This window comes from Rhinolophus sinicus, chromosome 10, assembly GCF_057876585.1.
Source record: "Rhinolophus sinicus isolate RSI-liver-muscle chromosome 10, RSI-T2T, whole genome shotgun sequence".
Taxonomy (NCBI): Eukaryota; Metazoa; Chordata; class Mammalia; order Chiroptera; family Rhinolophidae; genus Rhinolophus; species Rhinolophus sinicus.
In genome coordinates, this window is record NC_142510.1 from 757878 (window position 1) to 784446 (window position 26569).

Here is a 26569-nt window from a genome sequence, read left to right on the forward strand (position 1 = left end):
ACCGGCACACAGGCAATGGAAACGTAGGTTTATTTAGAGGACAAATCAACAGAGCGGGAAGTGCTGTGACCGCCCTAGTGACGGGTCTGGGGTGGGATGGGCCAGCAGATGAGGCCTGGCTGGCGCTCGGGAAAGTCCAGGAAGACCAGGGCCCTCAGCATCCACTCAGCCCGAGCCTTGAACAGATGAGTACGTGATCTCCTTCAAACCTGAGGGAGGAAACACGCAGACGCTGTAAAGAGACTCCCGGCGTCGAGCAGAGCAAGTAGACAGGTGCAAATGCCACCTGCCAGGCCCCCTGGACCCCCAGGCCCCCAGCCCAGTGGCCGGCTTGGGCACAGGCCACATCCGATCATGGCAGCTCTGGTGTCCTGCTTCGTAAGATGAGGCTTCGCAAGGAAGCCCATGTCAGGCAAGGCTGACCACAGGGTGGGAAGGGGTTGAGAGCACTGCAGGGGTGTGAGCTCTGCAGCAAATGCCAGGCGCGCCCTCCAGGAGCACGACGCAGCAGGTGGGGCAGACCCAGCCCTTCAGCGCAGACATACAGGGCTGACGGCACAGCAGCCCGACAGAAGTGGGGGCCAAAGAGCCCCACGCAGGACAATGCCTGATACACTGTCGCTCTGCAGAAACTAACATCTGCTCAGTAGGCTCAGGGACAACCCACATTTCCAAAGGCTGGGAATGGCACAAGTTCATAAAGCCACTAGGGTTACGCTTGCCGAGCGTTTTCACAGCAAGGGGGAAACTCGTGCTGCAACATTAACTTGAAAAGACCTCGAATCAAAGCTACGCAAACACATACATTCGCTCTGCTAAAAACGGAACCAGAGCTAGAAAAAAAGGGGGACAGAGGGGGCAATGAGAGGTTCTGAGAGACGGGCTCTGGCGATTTTTCTTTCTTTGCCACACCTTTGCAAAGTTTCCAGTCTCTACTAAAAATTACATTGTTTTTAAAATGGGCTGGGGGGGGGGGGGATAACACTGTATAAAACCCAGTAACACATGACTTTAAATCAAAAGCAAACTGAAAAGGGTTTTGCTCCAGTGCACAGCTGAGTGAATAATGAAGTCGTGGAATAAGCCTCAGAAGGCTCAGGAGCAGCCTCGTGACCACCTGCCGTCTCCACCGGGGACACAGCTCTCGCCTGTCACCTTCTGCTTTGGACAGCGGCCCGTCTAAGGCTGTGTGCCACCGACGCGTCTGCAGGAAGCTAGAGCAGCTACAGCGTCCAAGACCAGAGCCTGCACCTAACAGGGCGTTCGCAGGGCTGGGGAGATGCCCGAGGGCGCCCCCGGCGGGAGCAGGACCAACGTGGGCAGCTACGAAGGAGGAATCAGATCAAGACCAAGGGAACAGGGAGGAAGAACAAGGACCGGGCACTCTCCCTGCGGCCCTACTGTGCCCACTGGGACACTGGTCCCGAGTCTCAAGGGTCAGGAGGGAGAGACCAACACACAGCTGCGTGGGTTTGTTAGAGGCAACGGCCTGTGTGTTCAACAGCGACTAACCTGCTGACCAGCTGGTTAAGACAAACATGGTCACTTTTATTAAGATTGTTATTTTAAACTCTCAAGGTCTCCTACCTTCCAACTGAGGAAACTCCACAGCCGACCAGTAAAGCGTCGCTGGTTGGTTGGTTCTGGCACACGGGCCCTACCTGACCGGCTGTCCGGCACGTGGGCTCTAACACACAGGCTGTGACATGACAGCTAATCCTGGCCACGCGGACGGCACACACGTGTGGTCCTCTAGTTCTCTCCGGCTGCAAGTCCCAGCTACACCTCACCGCCTTTGCAGGTTAAAAGCCCCCAGGTTCAGGTGAAAACGAAGGTGAAAGCAGGTACCTAGCTCGCGTCCTCCTTTGGTGGCCCAGCAGAGGCAGTAATGCTGCATGAGCTGCTCCAGAAGCTCCATTTCATCCAGGAACTCGAGGCCCTCTATTCTGTGGGGGGGTTAGAACAGAGCAACACAAGTGGAAACAATTCCAAATGATACAGGCTCAGTGAAAAGAGGCTACAAAATGGCACGTACGGTATGCTTGCAGTTTGATACATTTTTATGGACAAAAAGGAAAAAGTTCCACAAGTCAACACACAAACTAGAAAAAATTATTTGCGTTACAAATGACAAATGGAAGATCTCCCTGCTATGCTATTGCACTTGAATAAGAAAAATGTCAAAAATTCATTTAAAAGATGGGTGGGGGTGGGGAGATGGATGAAAAGGGGAAGGAGAATCAGAGGTTCAAACTTTTAGCTATAAAATAAGTCCCAGGGATATAAAGTAACCACGGGGAATACAGTCAATAATATCATAATAACCATGTACAGTGAAGGTGGGTCCCACACTTAGCGTGGTGACCACAGCGTAAGGTAAACGTTGAATCACTGTGTTGTACACCTCAAACAAACATGTTACATGTCAACTATACTTCCATAAAAATGGGCAAGCCCAGTTCACTGGAAAAGAAAAACAAGAGGTTTTCCATCATTTATGAGCAAGAAATAGAAACTGAAAACAAAGTAACTTTCCAACCATCAGATGGACAACAAGGAAAGGCTGACACATTCTCTAGAAAGGGCTCGGGGCAGAGGCGCTCGCCGGCGTCACCAGCGGCATCACGAAATGGGACAGCCTCTCTGGGTTTACGTGTGCACCTGTCGCTCAGCAGTTGTGAAGCGTTTACCCTCAGGCACAAAGACCCGTGTTCACAGTCCGTTGCGGCAGCCTCACAGCTGCTGGGCAGCAAAAACCAAAACCCTACAGACGGGAAGAGCTGGCTGGCCACACGAAAGCACAGGCGCACAGCAAGAGACTCGCAGCTGTTTAAAAGGCCAGGGCAGGTCTGTCTGTACGTGGTGACATGGAACAGCCTCCAGGACACACCGGGGAATTTAGAAACAAGTGGCTTTGTCAGCAACATGCACAGCTGACTACCAACTAAAGGAAAAGTCAGGGTGCACACGCGCATAGGTGAGGAAGCGATTCAGGGAAAAGGGACCTGGCCACGTGGTCATCTGGAGAGAGAAGGTACAGGCAGACAGTGGGATGAGGGCTTCTTTTCACTCTATACTAATTCTTCTTTTTTTAATCAAATGCTTGTATAATTTTTTTTTCAAAAAACATTTTAAGTGTAAACGTTTAAATATATATACACACACAAACACACACAAACGTATGAAATAGCTTTTTTACATAGTTGTTTTCGAAATATGCACACACCATGGGGATAGAATTCAGGCATTTCCAAAAAAGTATAAAGAAGAAAATAAAAAATGATCCATGTTCCCACTCTTCACAGCAGCATTTGCTAATGTTCTGGTATTACCACTGGTCCAGGAGGTGTGTGTGTGCACGTGTGTGTGCACGCTTGTGTGTGTACACATTTGTGTGTGCACGTTTGTGTGAATGCTTGTGTGTGTACATTTGTGTGTGCACGCTTGTCTAATGCGAGACTCTCTAGCCATAAAGTGCTTTGGCTCCTTCCTAACTAATCAGAAGACGTCCAAGACAGGTTTCCGAAAACCAAGTTCTAGAAGAAAGCAGCACCGTAACAGGTGGGCAGTACCAGGTCAGCTACCAGGAGACACGAGATGGTGACACTGCTCATGAGAACGTGGGCTCCACACACAGGCCGAGGCGTGGCCTGTTTTGATCACACACGGCACACAGTAGGCATTCAGCATCTGTTAAATCAACAGGCCTGCCTGAGGCCTCTTCTCATGCATCTGACAAGAGACCCTGGAAAATGTGGACACAGCACTTGGCACTCAACAGAGCTGCGGGGACCACTCAGCCTGGGGTGGGCAGACCAGAGCCGCCGGCCTCTGCTGGGGACACATGTGGTGTCTCCAAAAGGCCACGGCAACACGAGATGAACGACCGCCCAGAAGGTGCCCCCTCGTGGCCGATGCCAGGTGCGCCTCCTCCCTGGGCACCTAGGACTTCTCCATGACAGAGGCCAGACCAGGGCTATGAGAGTCGTCTGGACTCACAGCAAGTGAAAACCAGCCCATGGGCATGGAAAACTCTAGAAGGACCCAGGAAGCACTGTCCTGACCACAGAGACAGCGCAGACCCTCCAGGCTCTGAGGTACAGACTTGGAAAGGGTGACACTGCTAAAGGTGACGAAGTTCTGTGGAGGAGCAAGAACGAAGGTTCTTCTCACCGTCTCGCAAGAGACCGGACCCTCCAGCACCTCATACCTGAGATCGCCCAAGACAAGAGGACGCACAGGACCGTCGCCTGAAGAAGACCCGCTGCCACCCACCGTGCTGACAGCTGTGTGGGGAGCACCCTCCAGAGTTTTCTGGAAGAGGGCAATGAAAGCAGAGCACACGCAGCACAACTAACCCCACACACGCACGTATCGCAGGAACGCTGTGCACCCCCAACAGGCTGTGTAACCCTCGATGCTCTGATTCATAAAGATAAATACAACCTGTAGTTCGGGTCTTTAAAAAGGAGGGTGGTCTGCAGACTAATATGCGTAACATGACTCTACTGATTCAAAACACAGAAATCTGTGCATCAACACAGCTTTCTCTGCATACGCGTAGGAAGAGAACACCCCCCCCCGCCGAGCTCTCTGAAGGGTGCAGCTGAAAAGCACACCTAGTACACACTCCATGTGGCCTGAAAAGGGCTCGAGAGCGCATTGTGTGTATTTCTTTATAACGAGAGAAAAGTCCATTTAAAACTCCGTGAGCAGACTCTCCCCTTGTAGCAGCCCTCAGGCAACCTGGTTCTCGTCCCACCCCCACGCTCACCCCCACCCAGGGCTCGTGCCAAAATCCACCTCCCAGGCTGCTCTGGGAACTGTCCAGGTGTCACTGCTTACTCTGAGTAGGTCACCGTTTTGGCATAAACCCCATCGGGGTCACGAGCTAACGAGCTGCTCTCAGGGTCCCAGCAAGGTCCCACCGAGAGCTGGTGGCCCGTTTCACAGCGAGTCTAGCAGGCGGGGGTGGTTTCCGTGTGAAGGCGAGGAAGCGGGGCCGCGACCCCCGCACACCGTACCTGCTGACCTCGGCCCGCGGCAACTGGCTGTACAGCTCCATCATGTCCACGGCGGACGCAGCCTCCCACCCGTTTGAAAGGAGCCGTTCCTTCTAAAACGTGCGGGCAGAGAATGGAGAACTCTCGTCAACCAGGTGCCCTCTCAGCACATGGGGTCTCTGTCACTCTCGTCAACCAGGTGCCCTCTGAGCAGGTGGGGTCTGTCACGCCTCCTCTCACAAGCCCGCCTGGCTCGTCTCCTCCTTCTCATTGTCTGGGGTTCTCCACTGACCACTCACTGCTACCTACTTAAATGGGGCCGGGCTGGGAGGTGTCTCTCCTGCCAAAAATGACGTCTTTAAAAAGAGGGGGGACTATGATAGATTCCAAGAGATTTAGGGAAATATCGGCCAAAGTGTGGATCGTGTTTGCATTGATTCCAATGTCCCAACTATCAACGTGTTTTTAAACAACTGGGGGAACTGAACGTGAACTGGGTGTCAGACGCCACGAGTTACTGCCGATGTCACATGGAGCCGTGATCACGGTCTCGTCACCGTCCTGGGGGACGAGGCTCTACTGGTAGGAGACTCACACTGACGTGTTTATGGGGGAAAGGACATCCTGTCTGTCTTTGGCCTTAAAACATCCCAACGCCACTACCCACAGAGACTTGGAGGGGCGGGGGGATAAACAGATCAGCATTTGCAAACCATTAACTACTGAAGCTGCATGACGGGACACGGGGCTCACTTCACTGCTCCCTGTACTTTTCTGCTGTGTGAAAAACTGCAGACTAAGAGGCGGAAGTAACAGGGTGGGGGAAACACGTCTTTTCCGTGGGAAAGCGGCCTGGGTCCCAGCACGGTATGACTCAGTGGCCCACGTCTCACGTTCTCTGACACGCGAGGGGTGGTGGCTGAGGGCAAGACAGGGCGTCCCGCCCGCGGTCTGACCTGCGACTCCAGGGACTTGCAGGTCTCCACGCCTGCCAGGTCACACTGCCGCCTGCGCAGGTTTTCTATCATGATGTGTCCAAAACGGTCGCCCATGTTCACCTGCAGGGACAGGAGGCTGGGCATCAGCACGCGGGCTTCCTCTCCAGGCACACAGGACACGACACCCCACAGGGACCAGGCCAGCCACAGCTGTCACCCAGGCCAGGCAGTGGGAGGGCAGCCACCATCAATACTGCCTGTGGTCTCACGACCCACTGCCACCAACCCCTCCCGCAGATGTGCCTGCATGCGTGTGCAAAGGTACAGGCTGCTCACTGCAGCACCGTGCAGAATAGAAGAACCTGGAACGAACTCAAATACCCATCACTTGGGCTTAAATAAATTCTGGTAGGTTTCATATAATGAAACAGTGTAAAGCGACAAAAACAGGAAAGGAACACATACATATATATAGATACAGATACGGAATGAGCTCTAAGATCAAAGAACTCTTGAAAAATAAGACACAGAGGAATGTGGACAGTATTCTCCCGTCTGCCTTTAAGAAAAAAAAAATCTCTACATTAATGTGCGCATAGAAAAATTCTGGAATCTGGCAGCACCGCTTCCCAGGGTAGAGGGCTGAGGTCTGGGGTACGAGGGACTAAGTTTTCCTTGTCTACCCTTTTGTACTATTTGGTGTTTTTTAATTCTGCATGGGTATCACTTTTGAATAAAAAATCAAGTTTCAAAGGCCATAATCAACACGCCACAAAACATAACCTCATGTGCGCTACTGTAGCATATACAATACAGAGTGCGCCAAAAAAAGTACACACATTTTAAGAAAGGAAAACTGTATTAATTGTAATACTCAATATATAGCAATAACAAAAAATAAACACAAGTCACGTTTGACTCCTGCAATTACAAGAGGTGCTCAAAGTGGTTCCCGTCAGCGTCCTGACACTTCTGATTATGGCGAACTACTGCTTGAGCATAGATAACATTCTCTTAAAATGTGTAACTCTTTTTTGGCACCCCCACATATATACATTGTTACGTTGTCACATGTGCTACTGTAGCACATACACACTTTTACTCTGTCGTATGCACAGTAATAAAAACTCATCACTAAACATGGAAAATGATTCTCCGAGTTCGTATGACAAGGACCAGTGGACGCTCTTTGCTGGGTGCGTAAAGCTAGGTGGCACTGGTCACAGAGCACACTGTTCGTTCAGGGAACAGGGGTTTTGTGATGACATACGCTGTCGTTTCACTGCCTCGCTTGAGTCCTGGCCTGACGTTTAACAGCTGTGAGACCGCAGACAAGCCGCCTACCCGGGTGCCCTGGTCCCGTCCGGGAAACCACGACAGTCCGAGGACCCACCTTGTGGGGTGTGGTGACGATGAAGTTAATGTACGTGAGTCTTGTTGTGCCCATGCAGAGTCAGGAGAGTCTAAGCATTTGCTGTCATTGTGACCGTTACAGAAGCTACTGTCGTCCGTGTAGCTGTCATCGTAAACTAAGTAGGAAGTCATGTAAGGCATCGAGCAGCTGACACGGGAGGATGCGATGGGCCTAGACTTGTGGGAAAACTATGGAATGAAGGTCCATGTATGTTATTCACGAAGTGCAGGTGGCAGGTGGTGTGAGCAGCTCAGGGCCAGCTACGGACACGCTAGAGCAGCACGCTGCCGGGCCTGCTCCAACGACAGGATCCCCGGGCAAAATTCACTCAGCCCGCCACATCCATCTGGTGTTGGATAAAGGCTCGCTGAACGGAAGGACACCCAAATGAAGCCAGGTGGACAGAGCAGTACACACCCGACGTGTGGGGAAACGGGGAAAGCAGATTCATTTCCCCCAGGTGTGGTGTCCTGAGAGCAAGGACAGCTCCCAGGCCTTATTCACACCAAGAAGGAAAGACCAAGGAGGCCAGCTGCCCGCATATCCACTCACCAGGACTGGAGAGCTAGTGTGAGGACCAGCCCCAGGGAAAGAGGGAAGGAAGGAAACCAACCAGCCCGGAGCCACTGAGAGGGGGGGACGAGGTCAGGAGGCCAGGGTATAGCCCTAATGTGTCAGGATTGCATAACCTCGGGCAAGGCCCTCCCTGGACTGCTCTCATCTGTAATAAAATTTAGAAATAAAATGAGGGAAGATAGAATCAATAAAACTAAAGTAAGACAAACAATAAAAAGAATGAGCCCATATTCAGTGCTTCTCCTGTGCCCACAGCGAATGCCCATGACAACCAAGAGCTGCATCCTCCTCTCTTTCTGAACAAAGAACGGGGCCCAGGGAGCTGCCATCAGCGGCCACCACACATTCACACTCAGGGCAGCGTGGTAAATGCTGCTGCACGTTAACCCATTCACTCCTCACAACGACCCTAGCAAGTCGGGACTTCTGTTTTTAGGTGAGGACACTGCCCAGAGAGGTTGTGTGACTTGTCCGGGTCACACAGCTGGTCAGTCTACTTCCCGAGCATGGACTCCCAGCCCCCAAGCAATTCTGCCTACAGTCACCCAGTCAGTAATAAGAATGAGAGCTAAGAGTCGGGCCTGGCTGGATGGTTCTGAAGCTCTGAAACAACCCTTTCTGCACTAGATCAGAAGACGAAAACGGCGGCCAGGGAACCAAACCTGGTGATTTTCCAAATCAGGGAATTCTATATTAACATCCTGCATTTCCAACTTCTCCCGAAAAGCTGGGTCTTCCGACAACCCTGGGCCCAGGCCCTTCCCCCCCACATGGTGACGACTGCCTGGGCCTGAGCGTGGCTGCTCCCGTGAGACGGGACATCGATGCTCCCTCACCCCCACCACCCGACACCGCTCACCTGCCCACCTCCCTCCGTCTGCACCACCCGAGCCGGCTGCCCCTGCAGACCACAGCCCAGGCTCCTCCATCACGCGCTCTGACTCGACAGGAAATACGAGAAAGTAGGAACTCAAAAACTCTTACAAGGGCCAAGACAGAAGTTCCAAAACCTCTGGCTGAAATCTAGCAGGAAGTCAGGAGTACTGGGCCCGTTGGCATCAATTAATAAAGAAAACGTGTGTGTGGCCGGAGCAGAAGGACGACCATGAGTGGGGGCTTCCAAGGACCAGCAGAGTCCACGGCCCGTGCCCCCCTCACCTGTTCTCACCTGTTCATAGTTTACGAACATGGCCGTCCCAAAGCTGCTGGCCGCCCACTTGATCAGGTTTGCAGACTGCTCAGGACTCATGTAAACCAGCACACACTCGGTTATCAGGAGCGTCGGCAACCTGGAGGGGAGAGAAAGCAGCACGTGAGCCTCCAGCAGCCGGGGCTCCAGGTGAGCACGTGCGGTACTGGGCGGGCACGTCAGGCCCAGGAGAACAGGAGCGCCACACGAACACTGCGTCATGGCACGTGACACAAGTGTGACACCATCGCCACCCCAAGTCTGATTCTGTGCAAAGGTGAGCTGCGAGCAGCGGTTCGTCTGCTGGTGAAACGTGTTCAATGGCTACGAATTCTCCTCCACCCGCAGGCAACACGAAATGGCAGCTCCATCACTCGAGAACTGGGCTCATGTCCCTCCCTTGGAACCCAGGTCAGCACGAGCTCACAGTGGCCCAGGGGACAGCAGCAGGCACAATGCAGGGAGCAGCTTCACCATCACTCACACACACGCTGGCTCTCCGGCTGGAGGAGGGGAGAAGGAGGCAGCCTACGCACGTGCACGCGTGCACACACACACATATACACACACGTGTGCACACACACATGCACACAAGTACACACACGACTGAACTCCAGGGGACATCAGCTAAGCCTGCCCCAGCAACAAAACCGCCTGGCTAAGCCCAGCCCAAACTGCCAACTCAGACTCCCGGGCAAGTGAACTGTGAGTCGTTTTAAACCACTGAGTCTGGAAGGATTTGTTACAGTCAAGAGCTGACTGATACAATGTAGAAATGCTGGTATTTATTCATGTAACAGAATCTAATACTTCTTATATAAGTTTTTACCATCAGGAATTGAAGACGTGAACAGTCTTCAGAAATGATGTTATTAATTAGTATGCATTCTGACTTACCAGACCCAAAGGACTGAACAAATTATGAAACAGGAAAAGCAACAAACTCCTACGTCAACATCTAAAAGCCTTAATTTTTGTAAGAGGTCACAGATTTAAAAACAACACAACAAAGAAAACTGCCCCTCTCAGATAACTACCAAGCAGGAGAGGTCAGACAGGAAACCGGGTACGAGTCCCAGAAGCAGAGGACCCCAGGCCTATGATTTGCAGCTCTCACCAACCCACTGATGCTCGCTCACTAACGCACCCAGAAAACCAGCGCTGACCTTGAATGTGAAGACATCCCTCCCGCTGTAAGAACACACTACAGCCCGCAACCTGCGAGCCGTACCAAGGGCTCCCCAAAGCAAGAAGAGGCATGACTACTCGGCACAGGGCCCTGGCATGGCTCTCCGAATACTCGGTGAGACAAGCACGCAGAAAATGAAGCTGGAGTGACAGCAGCGGGCCCGTTACAGCCGTGCCTAACATTTGGGCGGGCGGGTACCGAAATCCTGACGACAACCTGCTGGGTGACTGCAGGCTAAACGCGGAAACAAGAGCGGCATAAGCAAAAGGTGTAGAAAGGTCGAGCTTTCACCCCTGCACTTCCCTGCCTCCGCCGCCCAAAGCTCACCGGTGTGAACCTGCCTTTACCCGCCTCCCTCCCCTCAGAAGAACGGGGGTTCCCTTCCCCCAAGGCTGTTAGCCTCAGTCCGCACTCTGCACCCTCCCTCTCTCTCCAGCGAGGGTCCCCCAGCTGCCAGTTGCTTTAACCATTTGCCACTGATTCTCTGCCTTCAATTTATGCTTTAAAATGACATCCCCTGACTGTACCCTGCCCTCAAACTTCTCCCTGGAGTTACTCACTTCAAATATTCTTAAAAATGTCATCTTCACACACACCCCCACCAGGAGGCTGTGTAGACATGTCTCTGCCTCCTGCTAACTCCTACTCCAGTCTAACCACGGGCAGCGTCGCTGTGCTAAGCCCCCCATCTCTGTGCTCCTGTGCTCCTGTGCTCCCGGAGGCCCCCTCTCGAGAATTTGGTGTGAAGGCCTCCGGTCCATTTCAATAGTTCTTGTGATGTCTTGTGATGTATATAAGGGATCATGAAAATACACTTCGGCGGGGGCGGGGGGGGGGGGGGGGGGGGGGCCTTGGTATCACACTACACATATGCTATCACACTACACCATTACTCTGTACCCTGCCTGCTGTTTCCACTCAGCATTAAATCTGGAGCTCTCCATGCTGACCTAGGCCAGGCCGGCAGGTTACATGCTACTCAGCCACTCTCCTCCGAAGGACATTTAAGTTGTTTCTCATTTCCAGCTACAGAAAACGGTGGCAGCAGTGAACGCCCTCCTGTGCATATGTGCAGGGGACACGCCTGGGACTGCAGCTGCCCTGCCTGTGGTTCACACAGAAGTACTTCCGGGGTGCACCTCCCCACGGCCGTGCCAAGTTCACTGCCACCAGGGTTGCAGAACCGTCCCTTATCCTACGGACCTTCGTCGGCACTTGAGAATGTCAGACTTTCACATTCTTGCCCAGTTGGTGGGAGTAAAATGGAACTTCATCTAATTACTACTGAGGGTCAGTACCCTTTCCAAGTGACATGCAGTTTCTGCTTTGAGCTGCCTGGTCATCTGTTCTGCGCCCATTTTTCTGTGGAACGTTTTCTTTTTTTTACAGTAGCTGCTCTTTATATATTAAGGATGTAGCTAGTCCTTTCTTTGTACATTGCCGTTGTATGCTTCTATGTACACAATTCTCTTCTCTCAAACTGTTTATACTACATGTCAGTAATTTACAAAAGCAATACAGGTGATTTGGGTGTAAAAACAGACTTGAAAAATAGTGCTTCTAAAACATTTCAGAAAATGACTCTACGTAGCAACGAAATAATTGCAGAACAAAAAATGGGACATGGTATCACACTGCACTTGCAGCCGGCCTTATCTCGTGTTAGCATGAAACCACAAATGTGAAAGAGATTAAAAAACAATCTCACTGTGTATTCATGTTACATTTCTTTAGTTTCTCTTCCAGTTCAGGTATGTCGCGGAGATCGGCTCCAATGATGGCATATCTCTTTGAATCCAACATGTGTCCATCTGCAAATACAAGCAGACATCATCGCAACAAAAATTAATTAATCAAGAGATTATAATTTCAGTGGATACGGTTTCTTCAAAATGAAATTCTCTGTTTTTCTCCATTATAAAAATATACTCTCATCATTTTGAAAAATCAGATAAAAGGAGGATGAAAAATTAACTAAAATCATGCCTTCTAAAGACAGCTTTTAGTGTTTTGGAGTGTAATATTCCAGACTTTTTTCCTTTGTGCTTAAACTCATATGCACAACAAAAACACAGCCTCTCTCTCTCTCTCTCTCTCTCTCTCTCTCTCTCTCTCTCTCTCTCTCACACACACACACACACACACACACACACACCCCATCTTGAAAAAGGAAAGCAGGAAAATGCCAAAAGACTCACACAGTCCTTGCATTGCTTGGGTTAAGAATACTTGCCGATTTGAAGTGGGCCCTCTGAATGTAACTCTACAATAGGTTTTGACAGGACAGGCTTGCACCTATGAAAGGTGGGAAAGAGGACAAAGGTGAGTCAGGTGGCTGAGTGACCGCAGAAACGCCGACAGCATCTGTGAACATGACCAGCCTGGATTGCCACGGTGGGGTCTCCTGTTCAACTCCGTTTGACCCGAGGCACGTACAGTAAAACATCAGTGGGCACAGGCCTCGGCTTAGGTCCGCTAAGCATTACACTCAGAATTTGACTCGATCACAAACTGATCATGAAACAGTCGGACTCAGAAATAGCCGAAGACAGGCTAGCAAGAAATTTCCCCAATGCGCCAGTGTTTGTCAAGCCTCTCTAGTTTCTGTCTTCTTCTCAAACACAATTTTAAAGACAGCTACTGTTCTCACAGATAACTGAAAAAGCTGACTCTTACTCAGACCTAAAGTTCAGTAACATTTATGTGACAACTCCCCTGATCAAGAATACACAAATCAGAAACTAGAGAGCTGAACTTTCGGCCTCCCGACAACTGCACAGACGCCCCAGGAAGCCACGTGGCCTGAATTTGGAGCCTCCTTCCTCTCCCTTCACGGAGTCTGTCCCGCGGAACTGGCTCCGACCCGACCAGAAGCCACACTTACTTGATGCAATGAAGCTTCCTGGTGACGATCGTTGGAAAGTCGACCTCAAAGTATTTCCTTGGGAGAAGACCTTGATCCTGAGAAAACAGTGAGCTTTATAATTCCTGGTTCGCGTGCACATTTACAGACCATCTACACACACCAAACAGGGGGCCCTGAAGAGCGCTGGGCACCGAGGGTTTCCAATCAGGGGAATCACAGTCAGGAAGGCACTTAGGTCACTTAGGTCTCAGCACGGAGAACGGACGGAGGAAAAGGTCAGGCGGTCACTGCAGTCGCCGGGTAAGAAAACAAGGGAGCCTGCGGCGGGCAGCGGCCGCGGGATGGATGGAGGTGGGAGCAGGTGCTTTTGGACGTGGGGCACGACAGCATCTGTCAAAGGCAGCTTGGGACCGAGCGGCGCAGGTCTGGGAATCAACATAAGCAGTGGGTGTGGCCAGCAGGTTGGGGGTGAACGAAAATGAAACAGCCACTGTCTGAAAGCGTCACAGGTAATGAGGGCAAGTGTGACCCAGTGACCCATGTGTCTGAACAGTGGGGCACAGTGGGTGGAAAAGGGCAGGTACTGGCGGGGACAGGGTTCTATCCCAGCCCCACTGCGGGTTTGCTGGGAGGCTTCCGGGGTCACGCAACCGTCTGGCCAAGGTTTCCTCATTTGAAAAGTAGAGAAAATGGTAAGACCTCATGAGTTGTGAGGGTTAACGAGGAAACACACGAGTGACACTCGGACGCGTGCGCCGTTATGTACAGACACAGGTACGTAGGTGTGAGCCCTGCCTTCCCGTGTGAAAGGCACACACACACTCACACACACGGCCCTGCTTCCCCCTCTGCTGGCCCCAGACCACCCAGTCGCCCACGGCCATCCCAACACTGTCTCCAGCCCCACCCTGTCCTGTCAATCAGCCAGCCCCGCCCACCATTTTCGAAGGCACGGGTCCCCTGGGTGCTGTCACCACCTGTGCAGACAACACCTGTATAACAACAGCTCTCCGTCTCGGTCTGCGACTCTCTTCAACCCCTAAGACTTAGCAAGAAGCCAGGCGCGCCTGGCCGCCTGCCGGGTCTCCCCCGGGTGCTCTAAACACGCTCATGCCCACCTGCACCTCAAACCCCAGGAGCACGGAAAGTGTTTAAAAAACGATGAAGAAGGAAGAAGAAGGTTGGTGAGAGCCAGAGCCTGGTGGTGCATGGGGCGAGGGTAAGGATGACACCTGGGCACGCAAAGGTGACAGAAACAAGAGGCGGAGAACAGGTGACAGGTTCGGAGGGCAGCAGACCCCTGAGCGCTGCGGAATGGGGCACAAGTCATGGGCGATCATTTCCTAGTTGGAAGGGGACCCCGTAAGACAGGCACCAGGCTTGTGGGACCCAGGGTTGTCACGTGGAGCGGGGTCCTCAGTGACAATGTGAGGGTCTGGTCTGGGGAGTGGCGGCATGAGGGGCAGAGAGACAGACGAGGTGGTGTCCTGACGTCTGCGCCGACCTCAGTCGGGCTAAGGAAACACTCCTGGAGGACGCGTGCAAATACCTTCCGCTGGGGAACTCTACAGCTCCTCTCAAGGACTTGTCTCCCAGGGTATAAAAGGGAAGGTGAGTGTCACATTCCAGAAGACAGTGCGGACAATGCACACAGGTGACGAGGAGGGCAGAGCACCCTGCGTCGTCTCTCTGGAAAGCCCTGCACGCTCCCCAAGCATCTGCTCCCTTACCCCTCACGAGGATTCCGAATAAGAGGTCACCATGGGGCTCTCCAGAGAAGACGTCCCCTCTCCCGCTGTCACGGCTGTGGGACTGAGGCTTCAATGGTTCTCTGTGGCCCTGGGGACACTCCACTTCCACGTGGCTCATGTGTCACAGAGGCAGAGGACACCCAGGACTGTGTATAACAACCAGAGAGCAGCCAGGATACCCCCCAACTCAAAGGGGACCCGACGTGGCCGACGGCCTCTCAGGCCACGCAAACGGACCCTGCTGCCCCCACGTACCTGACCCTTTGGTTGTGCACAAGCGGAATTCAAGGGACACCATGAAACTGGGGCCCCGTAAGGGGCTTCCCTCACCCTTTAGTCTTTATGACACTACCGGCCTTCCCTGGTCCCACTCTCGCCCGCCACCGGAGACGGGGTCCTCAACCGTCCAAGCGGTCTCAGGCCCTGGGAGCAGTGACCGAGCTCACACAGCAGTGGCAGCTTCGCCTCGGCTGGTGCAGCCAGGGGCCCCCTGATGGGGGGGCATCAGACAGCAAAACTGATGACACAGTTTTCACGGCTCTCCCAGGAGCACATAAAACAGGAATTAGCAAACGTCTGTGAAGGGCCAGAAAGGAAGCATTTCGGACTTTACAGGCCCGCTGGTCTCTGCTGTCACAGCGCCAAGGCAGCCATGGACAGAGGCAAACAAACGGGGATGGCTGCGTCCTGGGAAACTTTAGTCACAAAAGCAGGAGGCAGGCCAGATTTGGCCTATGCAACCTCTACTCCAAAGAGCAAACAAGCATATATGGCTTTTTAAAAAAGAGGAACTTTGGATTTTTAAAAAACCCTTTTGAGCAACACAAAACTTCCACAAAGGACTTTCATAGCCTGTGCTATTCTTCCTTCCATCCTCACTGCGGACGGACAACCTTTCTCTTGGAAGGGGCACGGAAGCCTCGGGGTCCCCCGCTCAGGTTTATCAACTATTAACCCGCCGACAAGACAGGGAAGAAAATACCATGTGACCACATCAGAGGGTCCCAGCCCAAATGGGGGACATGCGCAGGGGCCCGTCCACCAGCCGCACATCCGGGCGTCTGCTCCACTTCCTCCTGCCACAGCACTGTCACCTGCGGTGACCCCCAACAAACACAGGGTGTCACAGAGGACAGAAGGAGCATGAGTGTGACGGGCTAGAACCCAAGGGTTGGGCCACGTGCCAAGGCCACGGGCGGTCCCTTGTGGGGAAGCCACGAGCCCTTCAGCCCCAACTGTGGGAACCCCCTCAGTGAGCTCTCTGTGAATTCAGGGGTCCTGGGTGTGAAGGCACTTCAGCAACGTGCGTTAACCATCCTGATGGAGAACCGGGCCCAGCAGCCAGGCCTGAGGCCGTGTGGAGGCTGCTGATTTCCCGCACAGTGAGCGAGGCCTTCTCATCGGGTGAGCTGAAGGGGCCGGGAGCTACGCAGGCCGGGCTGCACCAGACACACTAATTTATCTCCCTGTACGTCTCAGGGAATCTGGGGACACGCACATCCCATGCCTGCTACACAACTGACCTCAGAGAACCAAGAGAAGTCTGTACACACCCACCAGACAGGAAACGCTGTCAGTGAGGTCGCTGTAGGGAAGAGGTTTGGTGGTAAGGTTCCGGCCCAGGAGTCGCAGGCCTGCCGTTCAGTGCCAGTCCTGCCACCACCTGGACCCAAGCCCCTCACCTGTCAGTGAGTGTGGCTGAACCTGCCCCTGGACCCTAACGGGGCAGCTAGGGATCGTGTCACCATCACCCCACTGTGCAAGCCGCCAAATTCCACCCAAGACCCTGTTGTGCCGACAGCAAAATGTTAGTTATCATCCAAATTACAAATGCACGTCCTCGGTCTCAGCGCTGCCACTGGTGGAATGTTTTCTCCTGATACATCTCCACACGTGCAGAGGGAAACGTACACTCGGATGTTTGTCATAACCCGGTTTGTGACAGCGAAAGACGAGACACAACACACAGGGGCCATGACGTGTGGCCTGTGGGGACGTGCCAGCCGCTGGGGACAGGGTGGGACAGGCCGCCACAATGTCCCTTTTAACATATTTTTAAATTTTTGGAACCAGGTGAACACCTTCAAAACCTCAAATGCAAACCGCTGGGGAAAGAGGAGTTTGATCTGACCTTTAAAGTCCAGAAGGTGGTGTCCATCCCCGCCCCGAGGTTGATAATTTGACAATGACATTCTGTCTTCCGCAGAAACGCCTTTATAAGCTGACTAATGCCGTGGACTCGAGCAAAATACCCTGAGAAAGAGGCAGAGAAAAAAGCTGTCGCTCGCTTGGTGGCGACAGAAAGGGCCCCTCAAAGCAGCAGGAACGGGACACAACCCTCTCCTGTCTTCTTCAAGGTCACGGTGTGTCTGTGGACTTTCACATTTGCTTCCTTTTTGTTTTTAAAGCCATTGAACCAAAGGAAGCACAGTCTATTTAACGGTGGAGTTAACTATCTTAAGAAAACATCGTACAAGTGTGCTCACGAAAGACATGGTTTTACATCAAAACATGGGAGCTAAACGTTCCTCTGGGAAACGACCTCTTGGAAACTTGACCTCTGGACCTTGCCCGTGGCTACAGAGAAAGCTGCTGAGGGTTCTGGTCAAACTCAAAACTGCAACTTCTAATGGGAAATAATATTTTTCGGTCAGGAAATTGGGCAGATGAATGTCAGCACGAAGGCTGGATTTCTTCTCACGCTCCTTTCATTTCCATCTGCACGAGGGCATCAGATGGGGGCGGGGGGCCAAAGCCCAGGGCGGCCTGATGAAGGGACCTGTTAGGCTTAAGGCCTCTTAGCCAGGCCTTGCCCAGGTTTACGATGCCTGGTCTCACCCTCAGCTCAAGGTCAATACCACGTCCTAATTCTCAGGAAGCCCCACTTTAAAATGTCTTCGCGTTTCTTACATTCTTACAGATCCTTCCTCTCGGATCCAGCCTGCAGGGCCAGGCCTCCCTGCGCACACAGAACTGTTGTCATGCGGCCGACGTCTCGACCTGGCTGAGACTAAATCAGGCTGCCTCGCTGCCGGAAGTTACTGGCACAGCCCAACGGGGTTGCCAATGATTTAAAAAGGCAACAAAAAGTATCCCATCTGTGAACAGACAGTTCACAGTGAAAGATGTATACATGTGAATGTATGAGAATGCTCCTCAACCTTCCCGCAAATAAGAGGAATATAAAATAAAATTACTCCCAGATACTACCGGCATTTTTCAAGTATCAGATTAGCAAAGATTAAAAAGGTGCGTAACACACAGTGTTGGTGAGGATGTTGGGAAATGAGCCCTTCCACACACTACTGGCCCGAGTGCACACGGGAACGCTCTTTCTAAGAACGAACCCCTAAAACTGCAGGCCTCTCAGCTGATGAGCAGATGCTGGGGAGAAAGTGCACTTGCCTCTGTTAATCTCAGGGGCCTTCCTTTCTTTCGACAGGCGCACGAGATGCTGGATGTAAGGGTCGTCCCAGTAGCCAATGCTGACTGCAAACCTGCAAGGGATGACAGAGAAGGCAGGTGAGTGGGGTCCGCGGGTTCCGGCCAAGGCCACGACCAAACGCATCGACCTCACACAGCCGACAAATGCCCAGTCAGTGCACCGGACACACTACGCAGACTCATCCATCCATCTTTACGTTCCCATCCGCGTCCCATCACGTTTCCCACGGTGGCCGTTTCTCACCTCCATCTTTCCTCATGTCACTAATTCCTTTCCCAGAACACTAGACCACCTCACCCCATACTTCACAGAGACCTGCAACCATTTATTCACTCAGCAAACTCACTAAGCAAAGCTTGGAGTGTCCAGAGGAAAGAAAATGCAAAACGACTTGGCAAAACCCACCAGTTACACCCTGAGTGTCTTAGCTGCCAGTCACCGGCATCCGCATGGCGGTCACAGTGGGGAAGCCAGGAACAAATAAACTAAACAACTGCAACGTGGAGAAAGCCGTGGTAGCCAACCTCTCTCGCCCCTGGTCTACACTGCAAGGAGTCCAAGGGTGAGCGTCCGAGCCTGGGGGCTGAAGCCCGGAGCACCCTGGGAGGCTCTGGCGAGCATGAGCGGGGCAGCCGTAGGACCCAGAGAAGACAGGGAAGGAACCTGGGCCCCAAGGCCACACCACGTCACCGTGGGCCTGGGGCTGCTCTACCGCCCGAAGGATATTCTGTGAGATGATAAACGTCCACACTCATTTCCACGTTGCTTAGTAAGTAAGCGGAAATTTAAGGTGTGTGTGTGTGTGTGTGTGTGTGTGTGTGTGTGTGTCTCAGATGCGGTCTGAGCCCCAGAAGCAGGTCTCCCCGCTTTCCTTTCTATCCACCAACAAGGCTTACTGCCTTGACAAGCCCTGATGCCATAGGGGCTGGTTCTGCAGAAGGATGTCCGCACCGTTTGCGCCCACGTTTGCACGACCACGGACGTGTGTAAGGAGGCACGGGCGGTCTCACTGCAGCCATCAGCGCAGGGGCACACACAGCGCTCGCCACCGTCTGCCACAAGCCCAGACCGTCCACGGAAAGCGACCCAGAGCTTTACAAGGGCAAATTGCTCATGGCCCAAACTGTTCTACACACACTGACCCACTGAGATCAATTTCATAGTTTGCAAACCTGAATTTAAAAAATGAACTCAAATACAGCGAGATAGAAAGTACCAGCATCCGCACACTAAGGGCTAAGACTGTTTTGTGAAGCTTTTGTTTCACGTGTGTGCTGGGGAAATCATCTTTTTTTCCATTGTGATTTTGATGAACAAGTTTTCAAAGGAGTCACTTAGTGCCATCTAGTGGTAAAAGCCACATTGGCATTGAAGGGAGCCGGGTAGTCATGAGAACACACAGCAGGTTAACGGCTGGAAGGGGCCTTGGAAACGACCCAGTCCACCCGACAGCCGGTGCACACGCGCCTGCAAAGACCACCCAGGGAGAGTGACAGTGTCATCTCAGCACCTGGATACTGAGAATCCAGCTCTGCAGCCATCTCCATGGCAGCCTGGCTTCCCAAAGCCCCGAGAACAGCCCCCCCATTTCACGTTGAAAACCCAGAGAACCAAGACGCTAGCCTGGGATAGGCCTTAGGGCGTCCCCCGCTTTCATTCAGCCCACGGCTGTCCCCACGCATTCACAGACCACGCCCTCAACTGAGCGTGACTTAAACCAACCCGCTCTGTCGAGTCCGCAGCTCTGATGTGCCGCCTGACATTTCCTTCTAACACACACACTAATAACTCACTTGCTACAAAAATTTAGACCATCTGTCTCTGGACCGCCTGAAACCATCTTGCATTCCTCCCACGGGAAACACTGTCCAACCACCTGTCATCCAAGGAACACGCTCTGGCTTTGTCCTGCTGCCCTGCACGTCCGCTGCAGCAGCAGAGGCTTTGTGAGCAAGGTGGGGGTGCCCCACAGGCATCTCTCCATCAGGACTCAGATGGGAAGCCCCCGTCCCCCCCACACCCCCCCTCCAGACGTGGATGAAGGTTCACGATGGCCCCAAACTGGACACATCTCCGACCCCAGCACCGGTGAGCAGACGCACAAGCGGTCACACAGCGTGACAAGGAGAAGCGCCTTCCACTGACAAACGCCCTCTCCCGGCCCAACGTGAGCCAGGCTCCTCTGGCCCCTTCTCGGCGAGGCCCTGAGGGTACAGTGTGCCTGAAAGACCCAGGCCCTCAGGAAACTGTCCCCTTTCCTGCGAGGTGACCCAGTGACCGCTGGCATGTCCAGGGGGCATTATTTAATTTGGTTGAGAAAGCAGATTAACTGGTATCGTTTTCACAGGGCAGCTGCAGCCTCACAGCCCTGGTCTGCTTCCTAAAACATACCGACCGCTCAAAACCAGTGAGACAGAAAAGTGGATTGTTGAGACCTGTCAGGTGGTGTGACCTCGAGCGCCTGCATTCAGCCTGGGCACGTCGGCCCATGACAAGCACTGAGGGTGTCTGCAGAGCCCTGGGCACTGAGGTGGCCACGGGCCCTGCTTTGTGTCGTGGGAAGTCAGACCGGGCGCCTGCATTACAACTGCCTGCCCGGCCACCACAAAGCAGACGCACAGGGTGTCATGAGATGTGCAGCGGGGCATGTGCAGGGCCTGGGGGTCAGACAGGCCCCCTGGGAGGAGCCTCCGGAGGGAGCCAGAGCCCGGGGCTCCCCCACATCGGTCTGTGAGGACGTTCTCTCAGTGCCACCGTCAGAACGAACCTGGAGCCTGCCGGTCCTGCTCGTCCGCCCACCTGATGCAGCCCCGGGCGCCGAGCACGCACGGAGCCCAGCTGCCCACTAACTGACCCCGCCTTCCATCCTCGCCCTGCAGTCTGCTCTGCACAGAGAAGCTGAAATGTCCCCGTGACAACCAGTCAGGCCACCTCCGTCTTCAGTCCAAACGACCCTCCACTCCAGCCCGTGGCGCCTACCTCCAGCACCAGTCAGGTCCTCACACGGCCTAGAACACATGTCCCCACGGCCCCAGGCAGCAGGTCAGACCAGCTCCTGCCAGGGCCTCTGGACTCTGCTGTTGGCCGGGGACACGTTTCCCCGCACACGTGCCCCCGTCTCTCCCCAGCACTGAGCCAGCTCAGGGCTCCCTCCGGGGCCACCTCACCTCCCACTACAAGCCCCCCCAGCACTCCCGCGGCACCCGCCCTGTGACGCCCCAGATGCTCTGCCTCTGGCCAGCGGCTCCTCGGACGGGCCTCCGGGCGCCCAGCAGGCGCTCAGCACAGACGGGCAGGAACACAACTGGTCTGAGGCCTCCAGAAGCCCCCCTGGCCAGGGAGGTGGGGAGAGGAGGATGCTGAGGCCCGGAGGCCCCGGAGGAATGTGGGTCTTTTTCTAACAGCAACAAAAGCCTTCACACTAGGGAGCGGCAGGACCAAGCGTGCCTTTCAGACCTCTCACGGCAGGAGACCCAGATTTGGGGGACGTAAGCGCACGTGGGAGGGCTCAGCCGGTAGAAGGAGCCAGCGCTGGGGCCACAGACGACCTTCGTTCGGACTGCGCCGGCAGAAGCAGGGGTGGAGGGAAGCAGGCAGATGCCAGACATACTCAGCAGATAAAATCAAAGGTCTGGGTGAGTGATGGCGGAAGGGGCTACGTGAAAGGGCAGCTTCAGGGTCACCCCACCTGGTTAACCTGTGAGCTGAATGGCCAGTGGCACCTTCACTGAGTTGGGGACGAGGGTGGTGAGCAGAACGTGGGAAGGTTACCCTGAGCACAGTTTTAGAAATAATGACTGAGATGATCCTGAGACATCCAAGTGGAGACGTGCTGTTGGCAGTGAAACTTCCAGGGCAGCAAGACCAGATCACAAACGGGGCGGTGAGTCAGGCAGTGTCCGGAGGTGAACCAGGTCTCAGGTAACCAAGTGCTACAATGTGAGGTTCTGAAAAATCACCCCGGCCACTGTACGACCACTTGGGTGGGGAAGGGGCGCGCCTAGAAGCGGGAGGAACGATGTGGACGCCCCACAATACACCAGGCGGGCCGGGAGCCCGGAGCAAGCGCTGCCGCATGGGGAAGAGAAAGGAACAGGCTGAGGGGAGTTTTCCAAAACACAGCCCCGATCATGGCGGCTCCCCCACGCCCAACCCTCCGGACCGTCCACACTTTGTTCTCTGCCAACGTCCCCAGAATCCCCTCTTGGTATCCACTCCACCACCAGCGACGAGACCCCCTAACACCCCACTGTGCTCAGTCTCTACGCTACTCAGCTCCCACGATTTTCCTCTGCCTGGCGACACTTTTTTGTCTTTTTGAGACTCGCCTCCCCCACTGTGAAAACAGAAAGGCAGTGCTGACATCCAGGCACTGGCCCGGCCCCGATGCGAGCCCTGTTCTGCTGTCGGTGTCACCTCGCGGAGTATCAGCAGCAGAAGGTCACTGCAACAGTGAGAAGTGAGACCAGACCCGACCGCGTCATAACTTTATCTAAACCGAAAACAGCAAGGCTGGCACGCCACCCACAAAACGGCAAACAGCCGCTATGAGGGACGGTGGCTCCTTTACGAGTTACAGCACTTGTCTCACTGTCGTCACGCCTCCTTCCAGAAAGACCGACTGAGCGACTCGGTCACAGAAGCACCCCCGCCTGCTGTCCGCACCCAGCCCAGAGTGAACCCCTGCTTCCTCAAACTCGCCCCCAAGTTATCCAAGCAAAACGCAGATCCTGTTAAGTTCTTTCTAGCACCCGCTCACTGACAGGCTCCACAGCCCCGGGACGTCAGTTCTCCCTCTTACAATGATCGACCCAACTTGATTAACTACAGGAGTGTTTCTCGTGGTCTCTGCTGGAGGACGCCAACAGCTGGCACCAGACGGATGGTTCCTTGGAGGGAAGGTAGGGGAGTGCCAAACTGCCGGCTTCCATTTTTTGTGAAGCCAAACCCACAACATCACTCACGTTATCTTGAGAATGAAGCGAGGGTGGGGTCGAGGACAAGTGTGAGAAAAGCTAAAGGGTCTGAAGTACGCTTTCTGGAGAGCAGGACAGTGCACTGAGCAGTCATACCCCACTGGTCATTCTCCAGAGACGGGCACAGGGGAGGCTGACACGAGCCTCCTGCTGTGTGATTTCTACCACCCACGTTCAGTGTGAACAGGAAGTCTGGTTCAAGCAGAGGTTGGCGTTTACGAGGACCGAGGACCCGGAGGGTCAGGGAGAAAATGGTATTGCCAAGAGAACTCCTGAATGACTCACTCTGAGCTCTACGCTCATCCGAGAGGTAATGGACTAGAGGAAGCATCTAAAGGGTGGAGAGAACCATGGAGGTCCCGTGGAAAAATATGCTGAGGGCAAAGCAGAAACAACTGATCCAGCCAGCTGGAAAGAAGCGTCCAAAAAAGCTTCGACGAAGTGTATCTGATGGCGAATATCTCTGGTCTTCCCAAGCCGGGACCGATCCCAGAAGCTTCTGGTTCAGTGGGTCTAAAGCAGGCCCCAAGCACCTGCTTGTTAAAAAGCCCCACAGGCCATGCTGCTGTGCAGCTGGGGTGGGAATTAAAGCGTTCGATTCTCTGCAGCTGCAAACCCAAACTTCCCCTACAGGACTCGGACGACTGTAGACACAGAGGGCCCTGGAAACTGAGGCAGAGAAGAGCTGAAATGATAAAAACTATCCAACAGAGAGCCAAAGAAAACCAAGCTCTAGTCCTCTTTCTGCATACTTTTCTCTGTACCTGAACTATTTTATAGCTAATTTAACTAAGCAAGTTTCCAAAAAAATAAAATAAAAGTTGCAATAAATATTAAGTAAACCAATAATGAACAAACTATGGAAAAGCATTTTACTTCCCTCTGATAATTCTGATGGCACTTCAGATTCTCTTAGCAAACAGCAGTCAATATGAGAAATATTACTTCTAATACAACAGCACCTAACAGCTGGAGAAAAAACAAAGTTGGGTGTAATTCCTCCACATTCACAAACGTCACCAGGGACGGCCTCCAAACCTTAATTCTTATGCACATATTTATCTGTTTCTTTAATCCACCACCACTAACGCATACTCCATGCCAGACACTGACCTAACATTAAATGCCATTTAACCTTCCCAGTCACCGGTGACGTGGGTATTCTTACCATCCTGACTTTACAGATCAGGAAACTGAGACACGGACTGGTTTAGTAACTTGCCCAAGTTTACACAGCTAGCAAGTGGCAGGGCTCAGACCAGTGTGACCGTGGCTCCCGAGTCTGTGTTCTGAAGCACGAGGCTGACAGTCCAAGAACCCACAGGAGTGCAAGCCTTCAGGCCACACGCTGGTTTTCGCCACCTTCCTGTCCCCTCTGGCCCCAGCGTCCAGGGCTGTTCAGTTGTGCTGATAGCCCACACCCCTCCCCTGCTCTCCCCAACACACTCCACCCTCCTACCTCCCTATTTTGTTTTAGCCGTTTGTTTTTAGCTTAAACCTCACCGCCTAAATTACAAACGCCAGTGGCACACCAATTCTCAGCGCTCCACACCAAAGTGTAATTACGCATTCATGGGTAATTATTCGTTTCCTCTTTTCCAACTAGGCTGTGAGTATACCAGGCACCATCCATCTTCGTCATCAGGCGTGTGTCCCCAGTCACTGATTCCCCCCCAGCCAGCGCGCAGGAAGGGCCTAAAACAAAGTATGGAGGACACTCAAGTCTGGCGCTTCCCTTCCCATGCGCTCGGGTGTGTGACACACGCGTGTAATCCCAACGCCCCTCCCCCCACTCCACCCCTCACAGTGTGGCCTCCTGTAGGTCGCACACAGGTAAGAGCGCTGGGAAGTGCCAGCTCTGCACGTAAATATCATGTGGCCCTGGGCAGGTCGTTTCCCCCCGACTGGCCTGAGTTTCGGGTGCACAGTGGGGATCGTGACAACCCCCCGCCCCCACGGAACGTAACCTACGAAGAAGGGGGAGCCCGCACGTCCCCTAACCCACGTGTGTGCTTCACGGCTGTCTCTCCGGCCAGACCTCAGCTCCGCGGGTGCCCGCCCGGCTCCGCGCCGCACCCCAGACACCGTACCCGGCTGGCCCCGTGCCTGGCACACGGCCCACGCGGGACAACCAGGAGTCGCACCAAGGAGCCCCCGCCGTGTGCGCCTCCAGGGGCCGCACGAGCTGACCGGCGCCTGCGGGCGTCCGAGCGCGTCGCTCAGACCCAGCCCGCCTCCCCGGGGCCCCAGCCGCCCGGGAGGCCGCCCCGAACCCCGCGCCCCGCACGCACCTCTTGCACATAGAAGCATCTTCACAGGTGCCGCGCACGCCCTCGTCGTCCGTCTCGGCCGCGGAGGAAGAATAGGAGGTGAGCGCGGACTTCCGGAGGCTAGCGGCCATGGGCGTGGAGGTTCCGGGGTGCTGCGCCCACCCCGGACATGGAAGCGGGGTCAACAGCCGCCGGGGAAGGAGCCAGTGTCGGGGACGGCAGGAGAGAGGGGCAGGGCTGTACCGGGCTCAGCTGGCGCGGCTCAGTGACGCCGCCCACGACCGCTGCCCCAGCAACCTTCGCGCTTATTGGCGCCTCTGCCCAGACGCTCATTGGGCAATTTCCCCGCCCCCTCAGCCCGCGGAGGTGATCATTGGACAACTCCCTTGGCCCCGCCCACACAACCCGGAAGATCGCCGAGAGGGGGGAAGTAAACTAAAATTGACGCGAGAGCACCGCAATGCTTTCTGGGAGTTGTAGTCTCCGGTGTGTTGGCGAGCCACCGGGTTTCTAACTGCTGGTCTAAATTTTGCGACTGTTATTAACTCAGGGCGGAAGGGCTAGCAGGATCCTAGCATTGGGGCGAAGGGCAGAGAATCCAGCCGGAGGAAACAGGTGTCAACGTGACAATCATTGAGTGCTCTCTGCGCCAGGAACGTTCACCAGAGACCTTCCTGTCCCCGGGCGCCAGGCGGCGCCCCAGCTTCCTCCTGAGCGTGAGCTCGGGCGGGGGCGGGGGGGCATCTCCAAGGCGCTGCGACGCGGACTGTGGGAGCCGGACCCCTGGAGACGGGGCTCAGCTCTGCCGAGCAGCGTCGCCAGCCCCTTTGCTTCCTCTGCGGTGTTTGTTCTCCAGCTCGCGGGGCAGAGAAAACTCTCAGCGGATGGCGTCTGCGGAGGGAGTGGGCCTGCAACAAACAGAAATGTGCTCTGTAGGGCAATGGGGGTGGAG

General features: G+C 54.1%; 1 protein-coding gene across 1 annotated transcript; it reads right to left on the bottom strand.

Annotated features, from left to right (window-relative positions):
* Positions 1-13: 13 nt before the first annotated feature.
* On the bottom strand, positions 14-25909 carry LCMT1 (leucine carboxyl methyltransferase 1). The gene is made up of 11 exons (XM_019750199.3): positions 25639-25909; positions 18332-18423; positions 17058-17179; positions 13194-13270; positions 12543-12604; positions 12018-12120; positions 9100-9220; positions 5960-6061; positions 5025-5116; positions 1849-1946; positions 14-209 (listed from the first exon to the last, which is right to left on the bottom strand). Exons 1-11 carry the CDS (start codon positions 25746-25748, stop codon positions 166-168), a joined length of 1023 nt encoding a protein of 340 aa, XP_019605758.3. The 5' UTR covers positions 25749-25909; the 3' UTR covers positions 14-165.
* Between the last annotated feature and the right edge of the window lie 660 nt (positions 25910-26569).